The sequence below is a fragment of the Chenopodium album genome, chromosome 22, assembly GCF_948465745.1.
Source record: "Chenopodium album chromosome 22, dcCheAlbu1.1, whole genome shotgun sequence".
Lineage (NCBI taxonomy): Eukaryota > Viridiplantae > Streptophyta > Magnoliopsida > Caryophyllales > Amaranthaceae > Chenopodium > Chenopodium album.
The window spans coordinates 25,352,877-25,380,805 of record NC_137855.1 but is presented as its reverse complement, the minus strand read 5'-3'; the positions used below and the strand labels follow the sequence as shown (position 1 = coordinate 25,380,805).

Sequence of the window (27,929 nt, the reverse complement as noted above, 5' to 3'; positions counted from 1 at the left end):
TATGGAGTACAACACTTGTTTCTACATGTCCGCCATTAAACCTAGAGCTTCTCCTCTTCCTCGATGAACTCCTCTACCAATCCCCATCATATTACATGAAAATGATTTCATAATTAATCACAACAGTAGTTAACCTCCCATTTCCTCTACTCCCTCCGTGTTTTAATAAGTGTTTCAATAAATGATCCTAAAACTATGTGCCGATCAAACTGTAACACGGAGGGAGTATTATTTCTCGAGGAATCAAATTTTCTTTTCTTTTTTTACGGCGACAAAAGAAAAGAATGTTCAAGCAGCACAATGCAAATCTTTGAAGCATACCGAAACGACGAATTCACACATCAATTGGCAAATTAAAGCTTAAGGGAGCAAATGAAATACAGTTAATATAATATCACATTTTAACTGAAAGAATGCATATTTTTATTTTCAATATTGAATAGGAAAGATGTCCTCCAACTGTCGATTTTATACAATTATACATGATTTTTTTTGGCAGGTTGGTACTCAAAATGAAAAACTACAGTCACCTTAAGGGAGTAATGGACGTAAAGCTATGATGTTTTAGTTACACACAACAAATAATGTTACAAATCTTACAGTTGAGCAAGATTTGCTTTTTCAACTTGACATAAGACAAAGTTAACTTCTGAGATGGGAGAAAACTGGACTGTAAAGCTACTTTGCACCTAGCTCCACGGAATTTGTATTCTCTCCACTCCAACAAGAATGCACAGGAGGTAATTGATATTCATCAGGTTTAAGTGCCAAAGCAAAATCAGGCAATGTTGGTGCTGTCTCCATGATTCTGCACACAAGTAATGACAGCATAAACTCCTATCCAAGCAATTTACATTCATTTACTTAATTAAATTTAAGACACTGATAAATAATAGTGGGCAAGAAAGAAGAAAAGAAACACATAAAGCACTTCACTATGAAGGAATTACAAAAAACATATAGGTCATAGACTCATAGTAACTAAAATCCAGACATTATGTTGTACTTATGAGATGTTGCCGGTGCTCCTCTTAGAATACTTCCTCTAATCCAAATTAGATGACATGTTTATTGTCAATACAAAAATTCAATGGAAAATATCTATAATTATACTATGATTAAATAAAAATTGAAAATTAAATTTTAATTACACACACATTGAAACAAATTTAACAAGATCTTACATGACTGTTTTTTCATATTAAAAAATCACAAATGTTAGTCAATTCAAAGTTTATAAATAGTTTGAAAAGTCAAAACATGTCATCAATATGGAACGAAGGAAGTAGTTAGGGCCTTTTCTGCTCAACAGAACTTATTAGAACTTATTGGAGCTGAGTTGAACTGAATTAAATTGAATATTTTATGAGAGAAGGATATTAAGATAAGAACAACAATTGAACTGAACTTATTGGAGCTGAATTGAATTAAAATAAGCCGAAGAGAACAGGCCCTTAGTATCAAACCATATGACCCAGACCAAAGTACTTTCTGGAGTGAAATCTTCAACACAATTATAAATCCACAAGACAAACTGAAGATATATTCAAGCCATTTTGGCACTTAGTTAAAATTTGATGTCATTAGCTATTGCTCCCTTCATTCGATATAATAAAAAGATAGTGGAATTTGATTGTTTAATGGTTAATATAAAATAAAATAAAATAAAAACGATAGTAGGGCTTGGTTGGTTTGAAGTGGAAAAAAAGAAAATTGGAAATACAATAATGGATTATCAATCAATCAAAACCTTAATCTCATAAGTGGTGTTGGCTACATGAACCAAATTTGATTATTCCGTGTAGTTATCGACAAATATCTTCCTCTATTCCTTACAATTTAATGCTTCATCCTCGTATAAATCCATATACTTCATATCCTTCATAACTCCTTCCAACCAAGTCATTCGGTCTCCCCCTTCCTCGTTTAACCCCTCCATGATCCCACTCTTCCATTTTTCGTACCAGCACACACTACTAGAAAACTGTTGTTTTCCGACGGAAAAAATCCCTCGAAAACACGCAGTTTTCCGTCGGAAAACCTGTTTCCGACGGAATTCCGTCAGAAACTGTCGTCGGAAAACCCTTTGTAGGAAAATCAGCCTTTTCCGTCGGAAACACTTTTCCGACGAAAATTCCGACGGAATCCTTTCGTCGGAATGCATTTTTGGGCACTAGAAAAGTCTGTCGGAAAATTCCGACGAACACAAATCCGTCGGAAAATTCCGACGGAATTTCCGTCGGAAACTGATTTTAAGAAATTAAAAAAAAACACGCCACGCCACCAGGGGCGCGGCTCATCACCACCTCAGAACACCACCACCGCACCGCACCCTAACCCAGATTCACCAACCACCACCACCGCACCCTAACCGAAATTCATCAATCACCACCACCGCACCCTAACCCAGATTCACCAACCACCGCCACCGCACCCTAACCCAGATCTTCCCAAACCCTCTTCCCCAGCCTTACCCTAACCGCACCACCACTCCCCCTTACCCAACACAGACCCACCCCCTAATCCTAAACGACCATTTCCACCACCCTAACCCACCCAAATCAATATCTAACACCAAAACAAACCCAGAGTTGCAACAAATCCGTACCACCACCATAAAAAACCACCACCGCCGCCAAAAACCACGAATTTCAACCAAAAAAAACCCACGAATTTCAACCAACAACCAAAAAAACAAAAAACAAAAAACAATTAAAACCAGAAAACATACCTTACCAACCGTAGCTTCCAATTTCAACCCGTATTTAGTTAAATACGCCTAAATTCGACCCTGAAACCTCTAGATCTAGAGGTTTCAGGCTCGAATTTGGCCGTATAAACCATAAATATGCAATAGCAAGATAACAGGGCCACGGCGCCGGTGAGAATTGAGAAAGAGGAGGAGGAAAGAAGATGAGGAGAAAATAAAAAAAAAATAAAAGAAAAAAGGGAGAGAGCAGATCGGAGAACTAAGGAAGAGGAGAGAAGAGAGAGATGAGAAGTGAGGAGAGGAGAGGAGAGAGAGATAGAAGAGAGGCGGAGTGAGAAGGGAGGAGAGAGAAAGAGAAGTTTGAATATATATATGGTGGGAGGGGCGCCGTTTTTAATTAGGGTTTGGGGAGTTTTTTTTTTTTTAAAAAAAAATTAATTTCCGTCGGAAACTTATAATATTCCGTCGGAAATTTTTCGACGAAATATAATTCCGTCGGAAACTTTACTTTCCGACGAAATATTCAGTCGGAAATTTCCTATGGAATAAAATCCGTCAGAAAACACTTTACGACGGATTTTCGACGGAAATTCCAAATTCGTCGCAAATTTCCTACGGAAAAAAATCCGTCGGAAATTAAGTGTTTTCCGACGGATTTTCATGTCCGTCGGAACCGTTCCGTCGGAATTAGACCTTTTTCTAGTAGTGACACCCTCTCGGGTTTCCGTCTTACATGCCCAAACTAACGTAGACGATTTTCCCTTAGTTTGTGTGCTGTCACACCTACTTTCTTGCTAATAACCTCATTTCTGATGCTACTCTTAAAGTTTTCCCGCACATCCACCTTCACATGCGCATTTCGGTAACCTCCATTATACACCATAGGGCAACATTATTCTTATGGTAGTCCCTAGAATTTTTCGTTCAATTGTAAGGGAATGTTTCGGTCACATAACACTCCCATGGTCGCTCTCCATTTAAGATGCCCCGATGTAATCCTATGGGCCACGACAATGTATGGATGATTGACCCGAAATATTTATGACATCAACTCATGGTCAAGTCCTTTCCATCCAAACTCACGACATCATTGCTTGTTCACCTCTAAGTACCAAAGTGGCATACCAAATATTCAGCCTTACTCCAACTTAGTTTAAACCCTCTAGATTCCAACCTTTGCCTCCATTAGTCCAACTTGGCATCAATCCCATCTTTAGATTCATCCACCAAAACGATATCATCCGTAAACAACATACACCATGGAACTTCATCTTGAATTGGTCTGGAAACTTCATCTAGAACCGTTGCAAAAAGAAAAGGGTTTAATGCAAACCTGTTTAGTGGATTATAAATGATTAAAGTCTAACAAAGAAATCAATAAAGGTAAAATTTAGGGGTAAGGATCGTGGACGTAATGGTGCAATTATTAACTGATAGCCTAAATGATATGATGTAGAGGACCACGTGAAATGAGGGTGGATGCTAGTAATGGCGTAGAAGAGATATAACGGTGGTGGTTGATATTGTGGTGTTTTTCTGTAGGTATAATGGAGCTGGTGGAGGTGGCGGCCGTGGTGAAATTGGAGGAGATGGCCACCACGGTGAAAATTGGTTATGAGGTGTGTAACGAGAGATAGGTAAGGGGGTATAATTTGTTTCTTTTGTTTTTAGGTTATGTTAAGAAAGTAAGGGTAAATAAGAGAAAGTGACATATAAGTTTGCCAAAAAAAAAAGTAATTTGTCAAGTAAAAGAAACTTCCTTAGAACAAATAAAGGTTAAATAAAAAGAAACTTCCCAAAAAAGAATACAAGTCAAGTAATAAAGAACAAGGAAGTATGAATTATCATTCAATTAAAACTAATGAGCACTCTCCCTATCCTTTTGGAAAATAATTAAGTTAACATTTATACTTATGTAATTGTACAAGACTCGAACATGCAACCTCAAATTCTAGCACGGATGTCTTACCACTAAGACATCACATTTTACGTGTTTACTTTTGCAAACAAAATTACGGTGAATGACAATCTAAAAATTAAAAATTTAATTTGGGAAGATTGAGCGTGAATAAGATTCTTAAAAAAATTGATAATTTTTTTTAATGTTTCAAATAAAAATGATCAAATATTTAAGAAAATAAATAATTAAAACTTCTTACCATTCCTCACCCTCTAATGAAGCAAATAAGCCGTTACCCTAAATGTATAACTCCTCTTATCTTTTACATCCATAACTATAGCACACATATGTGTACTCTACTCCCGTCTCCCGATTATTCTTTCCACTTCTTTAGTCCTCGAAACCAACATGGAAAATTTCCATCACTCAAACACAATCACCCTCTTTCATCCCTCTCCTTGGCCAACCTTTATGAATTTTGAGAGTGTGGCTCTTAAATTAGCATTGATTTAGTGTCCAAATTAAGAACTTAAATTTTAATTGACGAAAAAATGGCGTAAAATGATTGAAGACTTATATGACTTGCAATTTTCCATTGTATCTTCTTAGCAGTGTGGTTCCATTGTATTTGTATTGTCTTATGGATGCAAGAGGTCTTTGTACATGGTGATCTATAATATTTTATAGCACGGATAGATTGTCTTTTTGCAAATAGTCCCTATTTCTATCATCTAAAACATTGCTTTCATATGTTATGGTCAACACAAATTAGCAAATGATAACATTACACTCCTTTAAGTCTTTGACTAGCTAACTACCAACACCAATAGAAGCAATTTGACTCTCAAACCTCTAAAGGGGTGTTTGGTTTGCATAATTTTAAAATTAAGCATAGTTTTTAACCATTTAAAACCCATACTTAAATGTTTGTTTACAAGAATTTCTACTTTTGAACTTATACCACAACCAACAAGGTATGGGGATTAGAAAACCAAGGGGAAAATGGGTTAACCAAACACATGGTATTAAGAATCAAGTTCCAACCACATACTCATACTGCATTGTGAACCAAACGCCCCCTAAAAGGAACTCAATCAAATAAATACCAAACTCTCATCTCGGAAGAGGGAATAACCACAAAAAAAAAAACATACGTACACATCTTTAGACTAAAACCAAAGCAACAGGATGATTTGCATCCCATTGCATATGGCTCCGCATAAATTAACCAATAACATAAAAAACGGGAAAAAAATATACTATACAGGAAACAGACAACAAAGACCATTGTGTTCGACATTGCGTGGCTATGAAAGCATACATGACATCTATAAATCAGAAATAAACTATTTGGTAAAAAAGAAGAAAAAAAAAAGGCTTACTTTTCATGTGTATACAAGTCCCGGTTGATCCGCACCTTGCTAGCCGTGTCTTTTGGAATTTTTTCTGACAAATATTTCATAGTCCCCCAAGATAATGTATTTCTGCATCAAAAAGGCCGAATTAGAGCTGCCTGATAAACTAAACAAGCACTTAATAAACAACAAATAGAGGTAGATAACCACATTTTAAAATCCATCCTAACAAAGACAATACTCGACAAACATCCCTAGAGGGGTACAACGAGATTATATTACTACAAGAATTCAAAGACCTTAGATCATGTCCAATGTACAGATGGATAACCATCCAATAGTAACAAGGAAGAAAGTTCTCTACTCAATACAAAACCCTTTCTACGTTAGAAGTGAGCGAAATTACAGCTTTCCATGAAACTAAAAGAAAAAATTAAAAACTAGATGCAATCATTCCAAGTCACTGTTTGATTATTGCACATCAGGGAATGGATCGATGTAAGCTACAGGGACACATATGTCAGAAATAATAGCTCACCCATGAAATAAAAATAAAAAATCTGCAGATGCAGAGTCGCTGTTTGACATTTGCACATCGGGGAATGGATACCAATTGGAAATGCAAAAAATCACAATTAAGATAACATACTATAACATATACAATTGGTATCATTAAGTGTCAATTTCTAAAAAGGCCCTCAAACCCCAAAATTATTCCCAATCCTCTAAATAAAGCTTTTACGTCCTCCGTGTTTTAATAAATAAACCACTTACCAAATGCGGTCGTGTTTTAAAAAGTATTACACTTCCTTTATTGGCAAAAAAAACTACATATTAATATAACATCTCTCTCCTTTCATGGTCCCCACCCAAACCCACTACTAATTTTTTTATTATTTCTTTTCTCTCACGTTCATTACTTTTCAATAAACTATTAACCCCACTATCTTTCTTTTACAATTTTAAATACCTTAATTAACCTACTTCACCTCTTATTTTATTTAAGTCAATTAAATTGCCTAAATCTACGTGCCGTTCAAAGTGTAACACTTATTAACACACAAAGGGAGTACGATTTGATTAATAACGAAAGGTTGGTATATATTCCACTAGCATTAAGAAAGTAATCGAAAAAATTGTTGAAATAAAGCTTGAGAATCGAGCTACTGAATTGATAGACATATTTCACCATATAATCGAATCAATGTTTTAGAGTACCTTTAAGTGAGCTTTAAAAGATCCTTTAATCAAACTGTTTATTGATTGTTTAAATAGAGTACCAACCTTGGGCATGAATCAGTTATGTGAATATAGTACAACTGAATGCAGATCACTAACTAAAGATTGAAATTTCATTTCACATGTGGATCAGCAATAGCAATTTTATTTTTGAAGAAATTATTACAATTTTCAGACATCCAAAAGATAAATTACGCAAAGCTTAGGTTGACCAAGTGTGGTATGTGTTCGGATTCCAGAAAAGTGTTGCAGCTTCAAGGTAGAAATCGAAGCTACCTATATCATGTTATTTAAGAGTTAAGTACAAATATGGGGTCCAAGTTTTTAATTCTTTTCACCTTTAGAGACCTATTTTTTTTCCTTCACCATTTGGGAGCTCATGTGCAAAATCCGATCAACATTTAAGTAGGTTGGGTTAAAAAATTTAGTCCCTTAGTTAAAAAAACATGTCCCAAGTTGGTAAAAAAACATAGACCCCTACGTAAAAAACATAGTCCCCTACAAAGTTGGTAAAAAAACATAGACCCCTACGGAAAAAAACTTAGTCCACTAAAAGCATATTTTAACTGATTTGATTGGCGGCCTTCGAAAATGAAACACGTGTGCATGGGGAAGTGGAAGCGTGTGCGAGAAGCTTCGTTTCTTAGAGGGTGGTAAATAAACCACATCGTTTGGGATTGGGAATGTGAAATATTGTTTATTTCTGGCGCCATTTCACTTCTTACCCCTATTCTTCTTCCAAACACTCGTTCTCTCTGCAATTCCTTGGTGCAATCTAGGCTTCCAAAAGCGGCAATTCGCACTTGATTTTTCAACAAAATTAAGGTAAGCATGTTAAACTTGTGTTGTGGTTACTTTTTGGGTGGCATTACTTCGATTTTTGAAGTGTTTGTAATAAGGTTTTAGGGTTTTGAAAAAAAATTTGTTTCTTTGGATTATGGTTCGATTCTTTGAATGTGGTTGTTTATGTCTGGATTATGTTTATTTGTTTGGTAATTGCTTGAATAGAGTATAATTGTTTGATATAGTGTTGTTGGTTAGCCTTTTTGCATCTGCAAACATAACCGTCATGTTGCCATTTTTTGAATGTGGTTCAGGTTTTGGAGAAGATAATGGAGGCTTCATCGATCTTTGCATCTGATTGTATTTATACTCCTTGTATTACTTTCTCCGACGGCTAGTTTTTTGGATTTGTATCCGTTTTAAAAAAATTGTACCTAAATTCCTTCACGTTTTTTTGGTTTGGATATCCAACATTTATGAAGGGACTATGTTTTTAGGAAGGGATAATGTTTTTTTTTTTTTTTGCCAAAAAATTAATGCTAAGGGACTAAATTTTTCTCAGGTGAGTTACTTGCCGGATTCTTAACTCTAGGTCCCAAAAGGTGAAGATAAAAAACTTAGGTCCCAAAAGGTGAAAAAAGTAAAAACTAAGACCCAACTTTGTACTTAACTTTGTTTTTTAACTCTTCTTTTCTTGCTGAAGCCCCAAATCCACATCAAACAGTACCAACAACAATTAAGCCAGAATATCATTACCTCCAGCATGATTCCAACAAAGCCATAAGCACCACCTAGGGTGGACAGCAGAGTATGCATGGTATTAAAAGAGCTTCTCATGTTGAGGATAAAATAATTTGATTGCTACTTTCTTTATGTATGGTTAGAAAAATGAACCTTGATTGTATTCGCTACTTTGCAACAAGGGTATCACAGTTAAACCAATAACATGTATGACAATTGAAAAATCAATTGATCGACATCACTTCTGATATGAAGGATTTTGGTGAGACTTAAGATTTTGTGTGTTATAAGTAGACCAAACCTCTATTAAATGGACACAAGTACAAATTCAAGTGTTGTAGTTCTCATGAAAATACGAGGACATCATCTTAAATAGAACATAAGTATGAGAATACAAATGAAGAAACTTTTTCATTTAAATAATCTTAACATTCAATATCCAATTATGAAATTAAAAGTCAAACTTTAGGTACATAGGATATGTTCTCTTCAACGGAAATTCGGTAAATAAGGTGTTAGCACTAACACTTTCTCCGTTTTTTTTTTTTTTTTTGTAGACAAACTTGACACGTATTCTTTATGCGGAACCTTTTTATAGTTGACTCGTTTCTACTATGGGTAGTTTTACACTTAGGCCTCGTTTGGTTTGATGTAAAATGATTTCATGGAAAACAACTTTCCCTTAATTCCATTCTCCTATGCTTAGTTTGTGAAGGGGTAGAAAACAATTTTCCCAGTGATGGAAAATTGCATCCTTTATGGTGGAAATCATTTTATTTTACAAAACCTTGGAAGCCACATTTTCCTCCCTCTTCCTTAACTCATTCTTACTTTCCTCTCATCCATCTTCACATTTTCACCTCCTATTTATAATTTTCTAACTTTTCTTGTAAGGAACCAAACAAAGGAAAACTAATTTGTAATTGAGGTTTTCCTTTGAAATATGTTTTTTGAAAACTAAATTTTCATTGAAAATGTTTTACATCAAACCAAACGGGGCCTTAGCATTTACTACCCTTACTTAACCAAAATTAAATTCATCTGCCTAATAGTCTAACCATAGCAAGAACTCCATACAATCTAATCTATTAACAAACAAAGATTAAAATGCATGCAATTCTTTTGGCCATTTTACATATCAGATTGAGTTTCCATGCTACTACTTCGCACGTATTGACTTAAACAAATTAACCACCTTCTTTATGTCACTACTTTCCATATATCATGTCCAACAATATTCTTGTACATTTTGCCAGTCCCTATTGGGAAATCGTTCCCTAGTTGTTCTGTGCACATAAATTCTAACTATGGTTTCCATTTAAGTTTTACTTCGTTGAAAACGTGTATGGTAGTATACTAGCATATAAGAATGATTCCACCACCTCACTTTAATTATATCACTTTACTATAAGGTCAAAATCATCAAATGCTTACCGTTAATACACATAAATTTACTCTTCTTATGTTCTTATAGAATAATTCACAATATAATGATATAATCTTTGACAGTATCTACTATCAAATTATTTCAAAACCAGTAATTGAATTTATACATAGAAACGCAAAGTGTTAACTTCCAATCAAGCAAAATGAGAGGAAGTAACATTTTGTTTAGTAAACAGTCATAAATTACATCTAGTGTACATTCATTAGATGCATACTGGTTTCAAGGGATTTCAAATTGCTACCTATTCTGGTTCATACGTAATACTCTCTACAGTTCACAGTGTATCTTGCTAGTATTAACTGTTCTTTCACAACCAACACAAAGCTTTGACATTCATATTAAATAAAAACAAATTTAAAAAAAAATAAATAACAGTATTGCGACAAAATACACATTAAGTGCAGTTAGATAAAGAGCAAAGAGTGATGTTACAATATGCATTACCTTGATTGAGGAGGAGCCATGTTGAATGCTTCACATGCCTTTTTACTTTCCTTAAGATATTCATCAGCTGCTTGCAAGGCAGCAATAGCCATTCCATGAGATTTCTCTGTGTTTCCCTCATCCAAAATGAGTCCGTGATAATAATAAGCAGCAGCCTGCAAGAAGTTGGACAAAGACTAAGAAGGAAATCATGTACTGCGAACATGACAAATAGAAGCGTACAAAATAACTCGGTAACATCCAAGAAACACAAATACACAACTTTTTTTATTTTTTTTTTTTTGAAACAAAATACACAACTTATTTGAACGTTCAGCCAAGTTCTAATAATCCCCCTAGAGTATTGTAAAATATTTTTTAGAACTTCTAAATTTAAAATATTTCCAAAAGTTAACCTACTTCGATTTTCTATTTCTCATAAATTTATACTCCTACATCTGTTATTTTCAATTACCTTATAAACATTGTTACTTTTTTTTGGTTGAACTTGTTTATATATATATATATCCATTTTTTCCATGTTACTTTATCATTATACCCTTTTAGCCCACAATATATATACCTTTACTTTATCTTACACCCACCAACGTTTTACACTCTCTTTTACTTTATCTTACACTCACCTACCTTTTTACACACTAATAAAGCTGTTTTGTTCCATAAACTATCCGGAGAAGAAGCAACTCCATTGACGATATGCCGATTCCACTCCAGCCATAATAGACAAGATTGGATTTGACCTCAGCTTTTGTTATGACAGGTTTACAATCACTTTAAGGGGGATTTGACAAAGGCACCTTTTACAACACATGTACGGTCACTTTAAGGCTAGTCGAATTTTTATGAAAGTTATGTTACTTGGATACAAGTACCCATGTCCGACACGAGTTACATGCCCAAATGTCCAACTCGGCTATTTTCAAAAAAATATTCCATGATTTGAACTAAAATGAAGTGTGAGTGATCCACCGACGTCCGACATGGCACATGGGTACTTAAGGTCAAATGAAGAGTCCGAGTAACATAGTGAGGAAAAAAAATTAAGGTTAAGCTTTTTAATACTCCCTCCGTTCCCTTTTGATAGTCCCTTATGGGCATTTTTCACGGGAATTAATAAACACAAAAATGAATAGTTAAAGTACATTGAAAAAGCAAATTGACATTGGATATGCAAAAAAGTAGAGAGAGAAAGTAATAAAAGTACATGGGAAAACAAAATTTACATGGGAAAGTTAAATTTGCACATATATTGTTGCAAATTGGAGGGAATTTTGGTAAAAAAAATAATATTAATAGTTGTTGGAAAAAGCAAATGGGATGAACATTTTGGGACTAAAATTTGTCCATAAGGGACTATCAAAAGGGGACGGAGTGAGTATTATAAATGAGTCAAAATTAAATATTCATCTGAGTTATCCAAACTTATATTACTTAAGCTCGGGTACCCAAATCTAAACTTGTCCATGTGTCTAATTTGGCTATTTTGGAGAAATAAATAAATAAAGTGAATCGTCTAAGTGTCCTACCCATGTTCGAGTGTTAGAATCAGACTTGTGTATCTAAGGTAAATGAAGAGTCCGAATAACATAGTCTTTTATATTATCTCTAATGAGAAATTTATGAGTGGGGAAAAAAGAGAGTCTCACATAAGTTAAAGTAGTAAATTGAATTTTTTTAGGAATAATTGACTTTTGGTACCTCAAAAATGGGGCCTGTTGACTTTTGGTACCCTTTTAATTTTGATACCTATCAAAGTTACAATTTTTATATTTTGGTACCACTTAACTGAATCCGTTAGGGTTCCGTTAAGTGGAACACATTATCTAATTGATTAATAATTTAATTTATTGTATAATAAAAAAATAAAAAAATGAAAAACTTAATAAAAGAAAAAACGAAAGCCAGCCACTGCCACCCCTCCCCCCTCCCCGAGCCGGCTGCCAGTGTCCAAACGCCCCCCCGGCACGGCGACCCCACCCCCTCCCTTTCCCTCCTCCAATTTCAGCCGCAACAGCAGCAAAATAGCAACTAGGAAATTCGAGTTTTTCCAAGAAAAACAGCAGCAACACAAAATTCATATATTTTAGATGAAGGAAAGCATGTTTTGGTTAGGTAGATTACGCCATGTCATTAAAAAAAAAAAAAACAAAAAACAAAACAAAACAAAATTCAAAGTGGAGTCAATCTTAAGCCAGGTCATATAAAAGTACCACATATTATTTTGGGTACGTAGATTACTAAACATCTTCAGACAGCAAATGCAGAGCATGTTTTGTAGATTACAACGATAGGAATTAAAAGTAATCTCATACCCATGACTATGGCAATGGAACTACAACCACAAATAATTTTAAAGTAAATGTTCATTACCATTTAATACCACCACTATGGCAATGGAACTACATAATTGCATATAAATTCCTTTCCATTAATCCTACATATTACCAAAACAAAATGTGCATGAAGAGAAGTTAAAATCAGGTGTTGATGTCCGCTGTTTTGATGGTCAGAATGTGTGACACATTATTTGCATCCATGAGCCAAGAATGCAGGTTAAGGTACAAGATATGCAACTAAGATATGTGACTGAGCATGCCTGGTGGGGATTATAAGCAACAGAATGAGTTGGGCAAGACTTTTACAGCAAACAAAAGAGTCAAGTTTGAATACATATAGCCAACAACTTAAGTATACATTTTGCTGGATTAGCACTAAACGGAGCCAAAACATCAAATCCTTGATATTTCAAGTGATAGTGAACATTAAATTAAGGTGGAGCCGTGGTCCGTGGAAGCATTTTATACTATGATACCTCAACACAAGAAACTTAGCAACGGTTATCTATGTACATTCCTTATGCAACTAAAACACTAGGAGTTTTCCCAAGAAGCATACTTTAAAGACCTAAGAAACATTTATAAAAAAGTAAATGTGATTTAGAAAAATGCATAAGGGGAACTTTAACACCGTGAATATGAACAAAGAAGTCTATGCCTGACCAACCACTTCAAAATATTACTTTAAAATTAAAGGGTTGACAATCAGATCGCGTCAGTAAAGGCCCAATCAATCAATGGCAATCAGACAAATGCTATTTTCGGATAAATATGGCAATCAGACATATGCTACTTTCGTATAATTATGGCAATCCTTTAATCCACAATAGGGACTTCGGCAAGTAGAAATTGCATAAAATTATGAGAAATCATCAAAATAACAAGATAAATCACAATAACAACAAATATAGAAAAGAACCTTGATTTTATACCTTAGCTTCAACATACTTCCATTTAACAAAGAGTTGATGCTTTTCACCCCATCCATTAGATAATGGCAAATTCATTATGTTATCTTGTGCCTGCACAAACCGTAGCAATAGAACAAGCAACTGTTAATTTGTTTAAACAAATATAAACTGCCATTTACTCGTGTTCAAAAGAACCTAAAATTATGATCCGAATGGCACGGGTATCATAATCATTGCAATGTTAGTTTGATTGTAATAAAATACTTCCTTTGTTTTTATTTAGTTGCATCACTTTTATAATTGCGGATTCCTAGACAATTTTTGGAATAGAGAGAAAAAATAAAGAGGGCCCATGTGATAGGAGAGATATAGAAAGAATTAATCAATTAAAAGGGAAAGTGATGCATCTAAATTGAAACTTCCATTTTTAGAAAGTGATGCGTCTAATAAAAAACGAAGGATGTTGAAAAAAATAAATAGATAAATAAATAATTCAAGCTCACTAATTCAATATATTTGTAGGTAAAATTCAGCAGAAGGCCATCTATGTAATACCCCGTATTTTTAATGTATTTTATAAATTACTTATTTATTTATTTATTTATTAAATATATTTTGGGTCAAACTATTTTAATTATTGGATTATTAATAAAGCAAGTATTTATATTTAGGCCAATAAGTATTTATTCAAAATGTAGCCCATCTTCATTATAAACCCAACCATCCTATTTTTATATTTGGGTCAACTCTTTTATCATTTAAGTTTATTATTTTTATGAAGCCCAAACCTACACTAATTACCCTACACTATATATATCTACTAGATCCCCAAAATTTCCCACGCAAAAAGGTAAGTCTTATTTTCTTCCCTTTTTCTCTCCTCTTTTCATTCTAGCTATTTTGATGATTTTGGTTTTAATTATTCAAAGTATGTTTGATTAGTATCATAATTATGTTTTGATGATTAAAGATTGTAAATTTTAAATAATAAAGTGTTTTATTTTCAGATTTCATAAAATTATAAGTTAGGGTTTTAAAATTATTAAAGACTTGATTTTTAGGGTTTTTATGAACAATTGATTTAGCGCTTTTATAGTAATGATATTTTGAAAATTTTGGTGATTATAACTACTAATTAGTTTAACTTAATTCCAGATTATTTTGAACACATAAATTCGTGTTTTAATTTATAGATTCCCGTTCGTTAATATTAATCCCGTTTTAATCCCGATCAGGTTCTAAAGTCATCCGATTTTGACAAAAAAGTAGTGTTTTCCAAGTGGAAACAACGTTTTAAGAAAGACTCACTACCTCTGGTAGTGAGCACCACCCTTTCGTGGCCAAATTCAGCCTCTAAGTATGATTTTCGGGCAGTTTTTGATTTTTAACGAAGTTTTTTTTAAATTTTATCCTTGAGTTTAAAGGGTAAGAGATAATTTAATTTTTCTATGGATAATTTAAGTATGAAAATATATTTTGATGAAGTTTTAAAGTGGTTTTTGATTAGTTTAAAATGCTGGAATTTTATTTAAAGTAGTATAATTGTGATTTTAATAAAAGGGTGTGATAACCTATTAAAAAGGAGTTTAATTAGGGGTTTTTAAATAATTTTCAGATTATTCTAAGTAGTTTAAAGTGAGTTTAAGTTCCTGGAAATTGTGTATACAAGAGTAATTAATTTAGTATTATTGTCCCTTAATGTAGGAGACTTGATTCGGGAAATGTTGTAGTATTTTCGGCCACTTTATGGGCTTAATTGAGGTACGTTCGCGTACTTAGCATATTTGATGATGTAGAATCATGCTAGGTTTGGTTTCAATCAATTACAAGTAGCATCATGCTAAGGTTTATGTATTAAATTGTGAATTTATTAGTATTGGTGATTAAATTATGAAGCATGAATTTATTTGTGATGATCTATGGATTGGAAATTATATTTTTTGGCATGAGTATATAGACTACATATTTATTTATGGTATGTTAGAGAGCATGTTTAATTAAACTAATTGTTTAATTATGTTTGGAATATTGAAAAGGAATTTTATTATGGTTCATATAATTTTTATTGATGCTTTAAGCATGAGGAAGGAGCTATATAAGTGTCTATGTACACAAGGAATAAATTGTATGTTGGTGTCTTTGTGCACTTAAGGTGTTTTTAACACCGAGGGATAGGATTGTTGGCGCTTTATGCGTTTAAGGTGTCTTTGACACTGAGGTAGTTTTAAAAAGGGTTCAACATTAAATTATATGTGGTCCCTAATTATTCAAGAATTAAATTGGTATGTTTGTTTGATTGAATAATTATTGTTGATTGAATTATTATGCTTCGGGAGTCATCACCAAGTTTAATAATCTGTAAATAACGTAAAGTGAAAGAGATTACGCACCAAAACTCTTGAAACGTATATACCTTGAGTATGAACAATGGAGGGAGTTATGGGGTTTTATATTTAACCATAACTTCTAATGGAGTAAAGGACGCTGTATATTCCCTTTTATTATTATGCGCTGGAAGTCCGGCACCAATGTGTGGCATAGTGATGCTGACACGGTTAGCTCCCGTGTCAGTGAACCTCAATTTATTGAGGTAGGTTTAGTTGGAAACCCGTTCGATGCGTAATCAACGCTAAATAAATTATTTAGTGCACAGTTAAAGAGTCTTGTTGTTTGTTGTGTGTGCTTGTAAACAGGTGCAATGAGGTAAGTATATGTGATGCTAGGAGTTGCATGTTAGTGTGTTTAAATACGCTTATGTACTCAGCTTTGCTGATTGTGTGTGTTGTTTGTGTCTGGCTATGTCTTTATCTTGGCCCTACGATGATCCATTTTAATGGAGAGTAGTGGGGGCAAGTGGAGATAATCTTTTCGGGTGTTGAAACATATTCATGACGGGGCATGAGTGAAGAGCGAATCATGCTAGTTACTATTAGTTGAGATGTGCTATATTGCTTTCAAATATTATATTATGTTATGCTTATGAGACTAACGCAAAGGTTTTCATAATTTAATTGGTTTTGGTAAGGGTCTTCAATGGTTCCAAGTTGTAGGTTGATTTTATTTGACTTTGGTATTAATCTTTATTTTCGTTTGGTTGACTTTTAAGTTGACTCGTTTTTGAATGGTTTTGAGTTAAGTCTTCCGCTGTGTATCTTTGATTGTTGCCTTAGCCGTTTTTACGGTGGCGGTAATGTCTTAGATATTCATAAATCGTATTTTAAAAAGAGTAAAGTGTATTTTAAAGGAAAGGAATTTCTAGGGTGTTACAATCTATGAATAAGTTTGATTACTTAGTAAGCAAAGATCGAGCAAGTCCCAGTGATTCTTTTTATACTAGCTGAACTTCAAGAATGCCTGATAGATCGTTAATGCTCATGTTAGCTAAATGAGTTCACACATGAAAAAATATATTCTTAGTTTTAGGAAGGGAGTTTTCACGAGATAACTTGTACCTCCACCAATTTTCCACAAGCAAAAATTTATGACATGTTAAATTCTTTACGTAAATAACATCAATATGGACATGTCAAGAGTAGTTAAAGAATTACATAGAAGTAAAATGTAAACTGAAATTTCCTGTTTTAAAATTAATAATCCGTCCATTCCACATTTATTATGACATTCATAATGGTAAACAATTTTAGACGATAAGTTGTTTGGCTATCAATTGTTAAATTATTAGAAAAGTAAATGTGAAAGGAGATAGTGCGGTATTATTTAATGAAAAATTAGAAATGACATTAAATAGTGGGACATTTTTACTGCCATTGTTAAGAATTAGTTGCAACTTTGAAATATTTAATATCTCACAAATAATGCCCAAAGTTGCAACTAATACTCAATGGAGGTAATATATTGAATGTAAAAGATCGTGACTGCTTGATAATGCAAAGTGAGAGGAATTAAATAATAGTGGGGCCTTTCCTAATTCAAATTAGATTAAAAAGGAATGTGTAAAAATTAATTTAGGATGTTATTAGGTTTATTCTAATGTATATTTTCAAAATAAAAAAAAAATAAAAAAAAGTTACACTTTCTCCGCTCTCAAATTAATTGCAACAATTGGAGTTTCACGCATCTCAACACACTACTTTAACCTTTAATATCTTCGATTATCTACATCTAAAAATAATAAAAAGCTAATATTATGAAAGTACAATCGAGACAAATCTAACAAGACTCCACTTTACTATATTTTTCCTTACATAAAAATTATAATAAGTTGCCACATGATATTGAGTGAATAATGTAAATACCTAATTTTTGCAATTATTAAAGAACAAAAGAATGTAAGTAAAGTGTGTAATATAGTGGAATTGATCATTGGCAAATATGTCCGATCAAAGTTATACATGTAATATGGGATAGAGAGAGTAGTATAATAACTTCTTTTATGTGTCTAGGAAAAAAAAATAAAAAAATAATATTCATATAATAGTATCTATTTCAAATTAGTTTAAAAAATAGGAAAAATACACTTTAAAAATCTCAACTATTGTCGATTTACCTATAATAATCCTAACTATGCACCGAGTTTTCCTAGAGCAGACCCAGCCGGTCATCAACCTAATATAACAAATTGCTTTGACACGTGGCATCACATGAGTGGTTCAAAATTAATTAAAAAATTAATTAAACCATCTCCTCCCTAACAGACTAACAGTCACACCATCCCCCTAGCCCAACCGGATTCCGCCATCACCTCGCCGGAAACCTCCCCTTTTTCCTTCCACTCCACCGAAAAAAACCCCCACCCCCCGAAACTGCCCCCTCCCTTCCCTCCACCACCGAAATCGCCTTAAACTAACCCCCAGCCATCTATGAAACCACCCTAACCTCCCTCCTTTTTCGCCTATCTCTACTCTTGAAACTCCCTTAACCTCCCTCCTTATTTCCTTCTCCAGCTTGATCCGTGCGCTAGCAAAACTCCCTAACCTCCCCTACGTCGATTATTGGAGGTCGATTGTTGTTTCATGGTGGTTGAATTGTTGGTGGCTGCTTATGTGTTGACGTCACTGCTGTGTTGATGAATAGTTGATGTTGTTGCGGTGGCCAGGCGGCAATTAGGGGCCAGCGTGGGTTGGATCGTAGTTGGTGGTTTTGGGGGTTGGGAGGGTCGTCGCTAGCAATAAAGTATGCAACGGTTATTAGGGGTTTGGGGGGGTTGGGAGGGCCTGTTGAGCGGTGGTTTTGGGGTGGCTGGTGGTTGGCCAAGGGTTTCATGGTAGGTGAAGGGAGGAGGAGGTGGCTGGGATGGTTTTTGTTGATTTGTTATTTTTTTTCATTTTTTTTAATAGTAAGTCGATCATGTGCTGACATGTGGCTTTTAACATTTAAAAATAAATAAAGGATTTTATAAATGCACAAGAATTTGGATGAAATGACGGTTATATAGGATGGAGGGAGTACCAACCATTATATTGATTTATGAGGTAAAACCTATTACTGATCATCTTAAGGCATATTACTCATAAAAATTATCTTCCTCCATTCCTTAAGTTGAAGAAAAGGATGTGAGAGAGTTTGAAAGTGGGTCCTTTTTTGCATTCTAGGGAAGGAGATTGAGGTTCTGGAAATAATTTGTATCAGAAAAGTGGGGCAAAGGAGGGTAGAAAGGAAAATCCTAAATATTAAATTGAAACATGAAACGGATAGATATTGAAAGTGGGAAGAACTTTAAGAAGCTGAGAAAGTAAGCTTTAGTTAAATCTTCTTAATATAAAAATAAAAAAAAAATATAAAAAAAAGAATAAAAAAGCTATAAAGGTTAAACAATAAAGTCTTACGAAGAGATATTTAAATCACTTCCTCTGTATTCACATTCCATGTTTGGAAGTTTCAAATTCATTACGACATTTCCTTCTATGTGGTTCCTCTCTCTTTTTATCACAGGGGTCACTCTATTAATATCTCTACATATCACTCCTCATAACATGGGCTGCTCATTATTTCATCCCTTGTAGGAAGGTGATTCACATATATCATAAAGGTGATTCACATACCTGTTGCCAGTATTTCACCATTTCACATGCAAGCCTTCTTTTAACAGCAAGTGTAGCTTTGGCGCTATCAATTGCCATTCCCAGTTGGATATCTACACCCTAAATTCATCATTAACTTAAATTCAGATTTAAAAAAAAAAAAATAATAATATTTTAAAAAAAATAGATAAAGTTGTTCCTCTTTGATCTATAAGACTCCAATGTCTAGCAAAACTCTTCAATTTTGTGTATTAAATATGTAGCTCAAAATCAAAGAACACACATTTGTTATTTTGACAAGGTGCAAGCATTGTGCACCCATCAGCTAAAACTAAGTTGAATTTCTTTACAATACAATAATTATTGAATAAAAACACCTTAGTTCTTCATTAGGACAATGCAATAAGAGATTCAATCCATATAAACCCCACTTCCCCCTTTTAACCTCCTATATCAACAAGGTTCTCAAGAAAGTACCTCTTAGGTCTAACTAGTCAAAGAATCCTACATCAAACCAAAAATATAATACAAAAAAAAAAAAAAAAACAAAGGGAATACAAATGGACCACAACGAAATTACGCCCTTAATACATTCCTAAACCAACTCCCAACAAATGCCACATTGTTTCTATGCAATAAGGAATTACCTAAACAAAACACTGCCTAAAGTAGTACAATAGACCTTCTATTCAAATTTTAACTATTAATTCTCTAGCTCAATAAGGAAACACCCCAAGTCCTCCCTCAACCATATATGACTAGCACTTCAATTGAAATAATTGATTGCAACACTTGCTTTTTCTCATCCATTTCTAATTAATTGTAGCACTTCTTTGTTTTGTAAAGCTCAACTAATATATTAGTATTTGGAATTTTTTAACAACCTAAAAATAACCTAATATTAGCTTTTCCCACCTAATTTTTTTTTTTTTTATTTTACCACCACAAAAAAAACAAATATTGTTTTCATCCATTAAATCTAATGGAATTAAAAATTTTATTAGATTTTCGTGCCAAAAACATAGTTTCTTGAGGTTTTGGAGTTCATTTTAGCCCAAAAGGGTAGACTTGATGTCCAAACTGACAAAAAAGTTATCAAAAGTGCCTCCTTTAGCATGTTTCTCGCAAAAACAAAAACGAGGCATTTTCTATAATTTGTGTGCCAATTTGGACCTCAAATCGGACCCACAGGGCCAAAATGAGAGTAGGGCACAAAATTGAAAAACAAAATTACAGCATTACATTTAACGGATTTCATGGACGGTGGTGAACCAATTTTTAGATTTTTGTGGTAGTAAATCAATCAATCAATCAAAGCCATAATCCTATAAGTGGGGTCGGCTTTTTGTGGTAGTAAAATAAAATAAATAAAAAGAGTTGGTGGTAAAAGCTAACATCGGGTTTTTTTGTGGCAAAAATCAAAATAACCTTATTATTTCTCTCTCCCAATAACCCCACTTGAACTACTAAATAATAATCTCTATCTCCCACCATCCCCACTTGCGCTACTACTCTATTAATATCTTCCCCATTAACGACTAAGTATACCCCCCCCCCTCTTTATATTATAATTTTCCCACTTTAGTCCCCCATATAGTTTTCTTTGTATGCTATTATGGAAAATTTGCAATGAAACATAGTAAATAAAATTAATACTGCATCACTTTTACTAATGTCTTACGGAATTGGAACAAAGCAACTAGACATGCTGTAAAATACCAATCAAATAATCAATCAAAGCCTTATTATGTAATAGACCAATAATCTGATTTTTCTTTTTTTTTTTTTTATTGAATAGGAAGAAATATTAAAGATGGAAGCTTACATACTGATTGACAATGGCAAAAGGGTTACAAAAAAATAGGTTTAATACCTTAAAGCTATTACTCTCAAAAGCCATAACTCTCTAAGGTTTTCCTTTAATACAAATTTCTGCCTACCTTCTCAATACCTCTCTTCCATTTTAATATTTACATTCTCTATCACTAGGATGATTCTAGACTTTGCTTTTATTTCATGTGCACAGTTGGCATCTCTAGGTTCATTGCATATTTATCTTATGTACTACAGTTGATGATTACTAACATACAAAACTACCCATAATACCCTTTCCCTAAGTCGGTTCATTACACATTCCCTATGTATAGATTATGATGATAAAAAAAAACATATCAACGATAAGTGGTGAAAAGTCAGATTTACAAAATTTCAATCTAATATCATCTTTCTAGTCATTTACCTGATATTACCACCCATCAAATTTGATAGACAAGAATTATCTAATGCAGCACGATTGAAAGATGATAATAAAAGGATCAAATCAACTCAAAGAGATAATTATTTTTAGAGAATTCTGTTTCATTTATGTAAGATGTATTTTTACTACAAAAATTTGCATACTATATATCCAAGAGAGAAGAAGTGTGAACACAAAGATGTGTTTGCGCATCTTTATATGCGTATGTAGGAGTGTCAGTGTATACTTGCAATAGAAATTTGCATACTATGTATCCAAGAGAGGAAGTGTAAACACAAAGATGTATTTGCGTATCTTTATATGTGTATGTAAGAGTTTCTGTCTATACTTGCAATAGTTGCAACACACACATAATGACATAAAACCATAGTTGTCTCTCTTCCAACTAGCATTTATGTTAGATAAGCCTTCACAAGTATCAATGAGTAGTCAATCAATGAAAAAATAGATTACATATTTGAAGGTGTAGAAAAAAGGAAAGCAATGCTCTTTTTGGGATGAGGGTGTAAATTATTAAGCACATGAAGTAAATAAATTAGAAGAAACAACTACCTGGCCCAATGCCTGCAAGGACAGAGCCCGTATAACTCCTTCAGCTAGGTCTACTGGTAAATTTCTCCTATAATCAGGGATGATAGATAGTGAGCATTGTGACAAAACCTACCCTTCATTACAATTAGAATTTAGAGACCATGATTCAAAAGTATGTGATTCCAAACCTCATTTCAGCCGTAAGCTGCGGAAAAACATGGCGCACAGCACAATCAAGGTATCCAGCTGCCTTCAAGAAGATATCAACAGAAGCACGCCTGCTTTCTGTATGAATAGGACAACAATACTAATGAACAATGATAAAAACTATTGAGGTCTCAAATACATGTAAGAATATCTAATTAATGATAAGTAAACATGCAAGATTAAGAAATTATATTGTTGCACATAACTAAGATACCACATAAGAATAGCACACCCTGTGAACCTCCCAAGTTTAATAGTCATATTTTCTATTTTAGATGCCCTGAGATTGTTGTCAAGTTCCCAACAATTATAAAGTAAATCATTCAATACAAAACTAAATGAGTATTAGTACCAAGCATTTAATGGACTAGCTGTAACTCACTGATCTTTTTTTCACTTTCGACTTTCTGAACATAGTCTTATACTCTTATGTTTTGGAAAGGAAATATCAGGTAGTGGTGTTTTGTTATAAGAATTTGATCTTTTCACAATTCTACTCCCTGTATTCCTTTTTATTCATTACGTTTGGTTTCATGCACGCAAATTAATGAATAATTATATTAGAAATACTTTCTTTATTTTATTATAAATTGATAGATTATATTCGTTTATGATTACTTTGATTAAAGAGGAGCCTGGAGAGATGCAACAACTGGATAAATTATAAAAAATAAAAATAAAAAAATTTAACATTAAACATTGATTTCAACGAGTATAATGATGGGCACATATTTTTTGAAAATATAGACATAATTAAAAATTTTGAAATTTGATATTAGAAAACGTAAAGAACAAGGGGAACGCCCAAAACAGAATACATAAAGAATGAAATGAAAGAAGAGAAACTTTTTTATATTCTTTTTGACATTTGACTTCCCAACTCCACTGTTTCTTTTTCATATCTTCATATTTTTTTGGCGATAATTTAACTATATATTTTAAAATTTTGAATTGTAAGTGTAGACCATATATCTTTGGGTACAAGTCTTACAACTTTTAATGAAACACCTAATCAATATACTTCCTTTTGTTTTATTTTATTGCAACACTTCTCAATTCACATTTGACTGGACATTATGTGATTGGACAATACCTTTAATTACCAATATGTCAAATTTAGAAAAATTTGAATTTAATGAAATTATAATCAAGGCAAATCCAAGAAGATCCCACCTGAGCATATTTTTCCATATTTTTCCAGAACTATAAATTAGTAAAGCTAATAGAAGTGGAGTATATGAATAATACATAAGTAAAAGTGTTTTAAGTAAAAATGAAGTAACTGTATTTCAATACACTTGATTTAAATAACACACACAAAAATACTATAATACCAAATTCGTATCACAACCACCGTGACCTGGTCCTTATGCTACTCGGACTCGAATAACCATGTCCTGATACGTACTTAAGTGTGAGCAACTTCATGATAAACACTTTCTTAGTTTTTGTCTATAATAAAATGTCCAAGTATCCTACTCATGCCAAAGTGTCAAGGGTCTAACATAACTACTTGAGGTGAAATACAGAGTTGAAACACAGCCGTTACTTGGACTAGAATACCCATATCTTGATACAAATTTAAGTTTCCGATTCATCAATTTCATAAAAACTCTTTCTGGATTGTTTTCTTAAATGAAGTGTCCAAGTATCCTACTCATGTACAAGTTACAAGGGACCAACAACAAAGCCAATTCACAATGAACACTATGTTACATGGACTCGAATACCCATGTCCCAATAAAAATTTAAGGGTCTCATTCAGAAATTTCAAAAAAAACGCCTTCACGGTTTTTGTCTAAAATGAAGGATCCAAGTATCCTACTCATGTCTAAGTGTCAAGGGTCCAACACGAGTACTTCAAGTGAAATGAAGTGTCGAAACATAGCCATTCCACAATGGACACATCATTTCCGTTCCTACAACAACATAACCATTCCCTTAGATTGTGACCAAAACACAATTTTAGGGAGTGACAAAGCCAACAGGGTGTTGCTAATTGTCACAAAAAAAAAATTCTACGAAGAATCCAGCTCTAACTGTACTTATTGGAAAGATCTTGGGCATTGGTAGTCATTAGTTCGTTAACATTTGCCTTTGTATATGTTTCCAATTTCAGTATTCAGATTTGAGTAGTAAGAAATGCAGAAGTAATGAAAAGTGACCAACCATGATTGCAATTATACATAAAGACCACCATGATGCGTATTTAGGCAGCTATTTTGAGTTTCTTGAATAAAAGACTCAATCTTTAAACCTTCCTTGGATTTTAATAAGTTTATTATACGATTATGGTTATATGTATTCGTTAAACGAGTTACAGAATTTTTTGTGACACAATTAATCAGCTCACAAGGCTCGATACTTGAAGGCTCGGTTCAAGAATCAAAGTTTAGCACAACGGCAAGGTTTACCAAACCATAAACAGAAGCTAAACTCACGTTTTTCATATGATAATCAAAACTCAAATCTCTAGCGAAAACATTACAACCTAAAGCCATTTATATAGGCAAAATAAACTATGGAACTTTCTAAGAACAAAAGATAAACTAATTTTAAAAATCATATTAAAAGATAGATAAATACTAAATATTATCTATAATAACCACCCAAAGGATAAATATTATCAACAGAAGATATAATTTTATCCCTAGATACGCATCACATCACCTCTCCATAATCACAACATAAAGGATGCCTAAATAGTGTAGTATGGATTAAAAAGAAAAGAAGAGAAAGTGAGATTTATCATCCGTTAACTGGATACAAGTGGAGAGAAAGGAGGGTTAAAGGCAAGAGAAAAGAATAGAACGATTAGTAAACAAAACTTTCAAATGTTGAAAAGATTTAAAGGAGAATGCAAGCTCACTTTTTCCTTCTCCTCATCTCCCTTTCTTTATCCCCTACCATCCTTTTCCTTCTCTAGTAGCTACTCAAACATAGTTTAAATAAGATAAATAAGGGTTTTGGAATCCACAACTTGTATACTAGGATGTCAAAAATTTCCTATAGGTTCCACAAAACCACTATAAAAATCTTCTTGGATTTCTTTTTCTTCTTTAAATCTCAAAATGATCTTCACATCTCCTAGACTTGGCATTTGGATATCTCCTCTTTCAAATAGGAAAATAAAAGGAAATCGTTCTTTCCTCACAAATCTTACCATCAAGAGAGGCCATGTCCACCATTGTTCTAACTACTATGAACTTAGGAATCTGGGTTTGCCTACCTGGCCACTGCCCCATTAAAAAGCAGCATTTGTAACCTGTTTGTAGTGCGTAATAAATGAGAATTACATTTCTTACACTAACTACTGACCTTAATATTTTTGGCCAGCGTAAATATTCACCTCAGCTTCGAAACATCAATTACTCAGATCAAGGAAGCAGTGACTTAAATTACCATCGGGAGGGGAAAGGAATTGATAACTATAATATCACCAGCCCAATATCTTGAAACATACTAAAACACAAATAGTTAAAAGTGATATGGCAGTCTACTTCATAAACTGAAACATGAAATCTATGCCTACCATCTGAAACCTTTGGCTGATAGCCATCAGCAGATATTCTGGGAAGAAGTAATAGGTTGGCTTGTGATAATGATAGCATAGCCATCAAATGTAGGACAGACGATACCTCATACCAAGCATTAGCCATGGCAGTTTCCTGAAAATTGGAAAACAGGAATTAATTGCTAAACTTCCTAGTAAAAGCATACCATAGGCTAACAAAAAACAAAAATTTAAAATCATAACATAAATGGATAATGAAACTCAACCTCAGCAACATCCTCCTGATTAACCCAAGCAAATTGTATCTTGTGTTGCAAAGGACTTCCTGAGAAAATAATAAAATGGCAGAAGTTGAATACGTCTAAATCAAGCACAATCATTCATACAAAATGATACGATAATTACCATCTTTAACTAAACCCAGAAGAACTGGCAAATAATCTTCAAGGGCTTGCTGAAGATCAGCCAAAGTCGAACCTCCTGAATACAAGCAATGGTTGTATGTTGAAAGTGTGAGACTAGCTTAATTCGCAATCCACAAAGCGTAAAAATTGTAACTTCCATTCCAACAATCAACTAACCGTGTTGGGTAGCAGATTTTCTTCTTGATCTCGTGACTGTAAGAGCTTCATGGCCAACCATCACAACAATTTGGGTTCTAAGTGCAGACAAACGATCGACAACAGTTTTAGGTACATGATCACCAAGGCACTGAGAGAAATCTACAGGTTTAGGAATTCGAAGTCCGGGTACGAACACCGAGACTTCCCCAATATTGCTCGGCCGTCTTCTATTCCCACCGCCCTCCCTTGGTGTTGATGCAAAACACCCCATATCCTAAATAGTTACAAAATATCAAATACAAGCTATACCACAGTAATTATAGCATTTCAGTAATCAAACTATAATCAATCAACCATAGTCCATAGAAGAACCCTAAATTCAATTGAATCAATGATTAACACTAGATTGTGAAACTGATAACCGATGAGAAAGAAATATATCTTACTTAAGCTTCAATGGAGTAGAGAAAAGCTCACAAGCTGCTTCAACGGAGAATTCAGAGTAGCTTCAACGGAGAATAGCCGCTTCAATGGAGGAAAGAGACAGAGAGGGGTGCACGTGAAAAGCTCCAATATCCTTTTAATTCACTTTTTTTTTATTTTTTATTTTCTTTTTTGGAAATGATATCTTTGATCCACTTTGAGCAACATAATAACTCTATGGGTAAAGGCGTAAAGCCAATGGCGGTTCCAGGAATTTGCTCTTATGGGTTTGAAAATTCCTATTGTATACAGTAAAATCAAGTATCATCATAATTCAAATAATATTTTAAATGATAATTCATGTGTGTATAATACATTTCAATTTGAAGTGTTTGAGGTTCATTTTATGGTGGAGATATCAATTTGAATTTAATTTGGGGAGGAATTAGCGTACAATTTTATGATTTTGTCCAAACTGTAAAAAACCCAAAACATATCAATATTGACCTTAACTATTTCACATCAGTTACCCACTATCCAATAAGTAATTTAATACGAAGTATTACCAATTTTACAACTTCAATCAA

General features: G+C 33.5%; 1 protein-coding gene across 2 annotated transcripts; it reads right to left on the bottom strand.

The window, feature by feature from the left end:
• Positions 1-399: 399 nt before the first annotated feature.
• Positions 400-27,541, bottom strand: LOC145603776 (uncharacterized). Of its 2 annotated transcripts, XM_081659755.1 has the most exons (12): positions 27,366-27,541; positions 26,938-27,193; positions 26,762-26,836; positions 26,623-26,681; positions 26,375-26,510; positions 22,824-22,920; positions 22,657-22,723; positions 19,869-19,967; positions 13,888-13,977; positions 10,620-10,774; positions 5,993-6,094; positions 400-808 (listed from the first exon to the last, which is right to left on the bottom strand). In XM_081659755.1, exons 2-12 carry the CDS (start codon positions 27,188-27,190, stop codon positions 679-681), a joined length of 1,263 nt encoding a protein of 420 aa, XP_081515881.1. In that variant the 5' UTR covers positions 27,191-27,193; positions 27,366-27,541; the 3' UTR covers positions 400-678. The 2 variants fall into 2 exon arrangements, with proteins under 2 accessions (XP_081515881.1, XP_081515882.1); XM_081659756.1 differs by lacking the exon at positions 19,869-19,967.
• Positions 27,542-27,929: the final 388 nt, after the last annotated feature.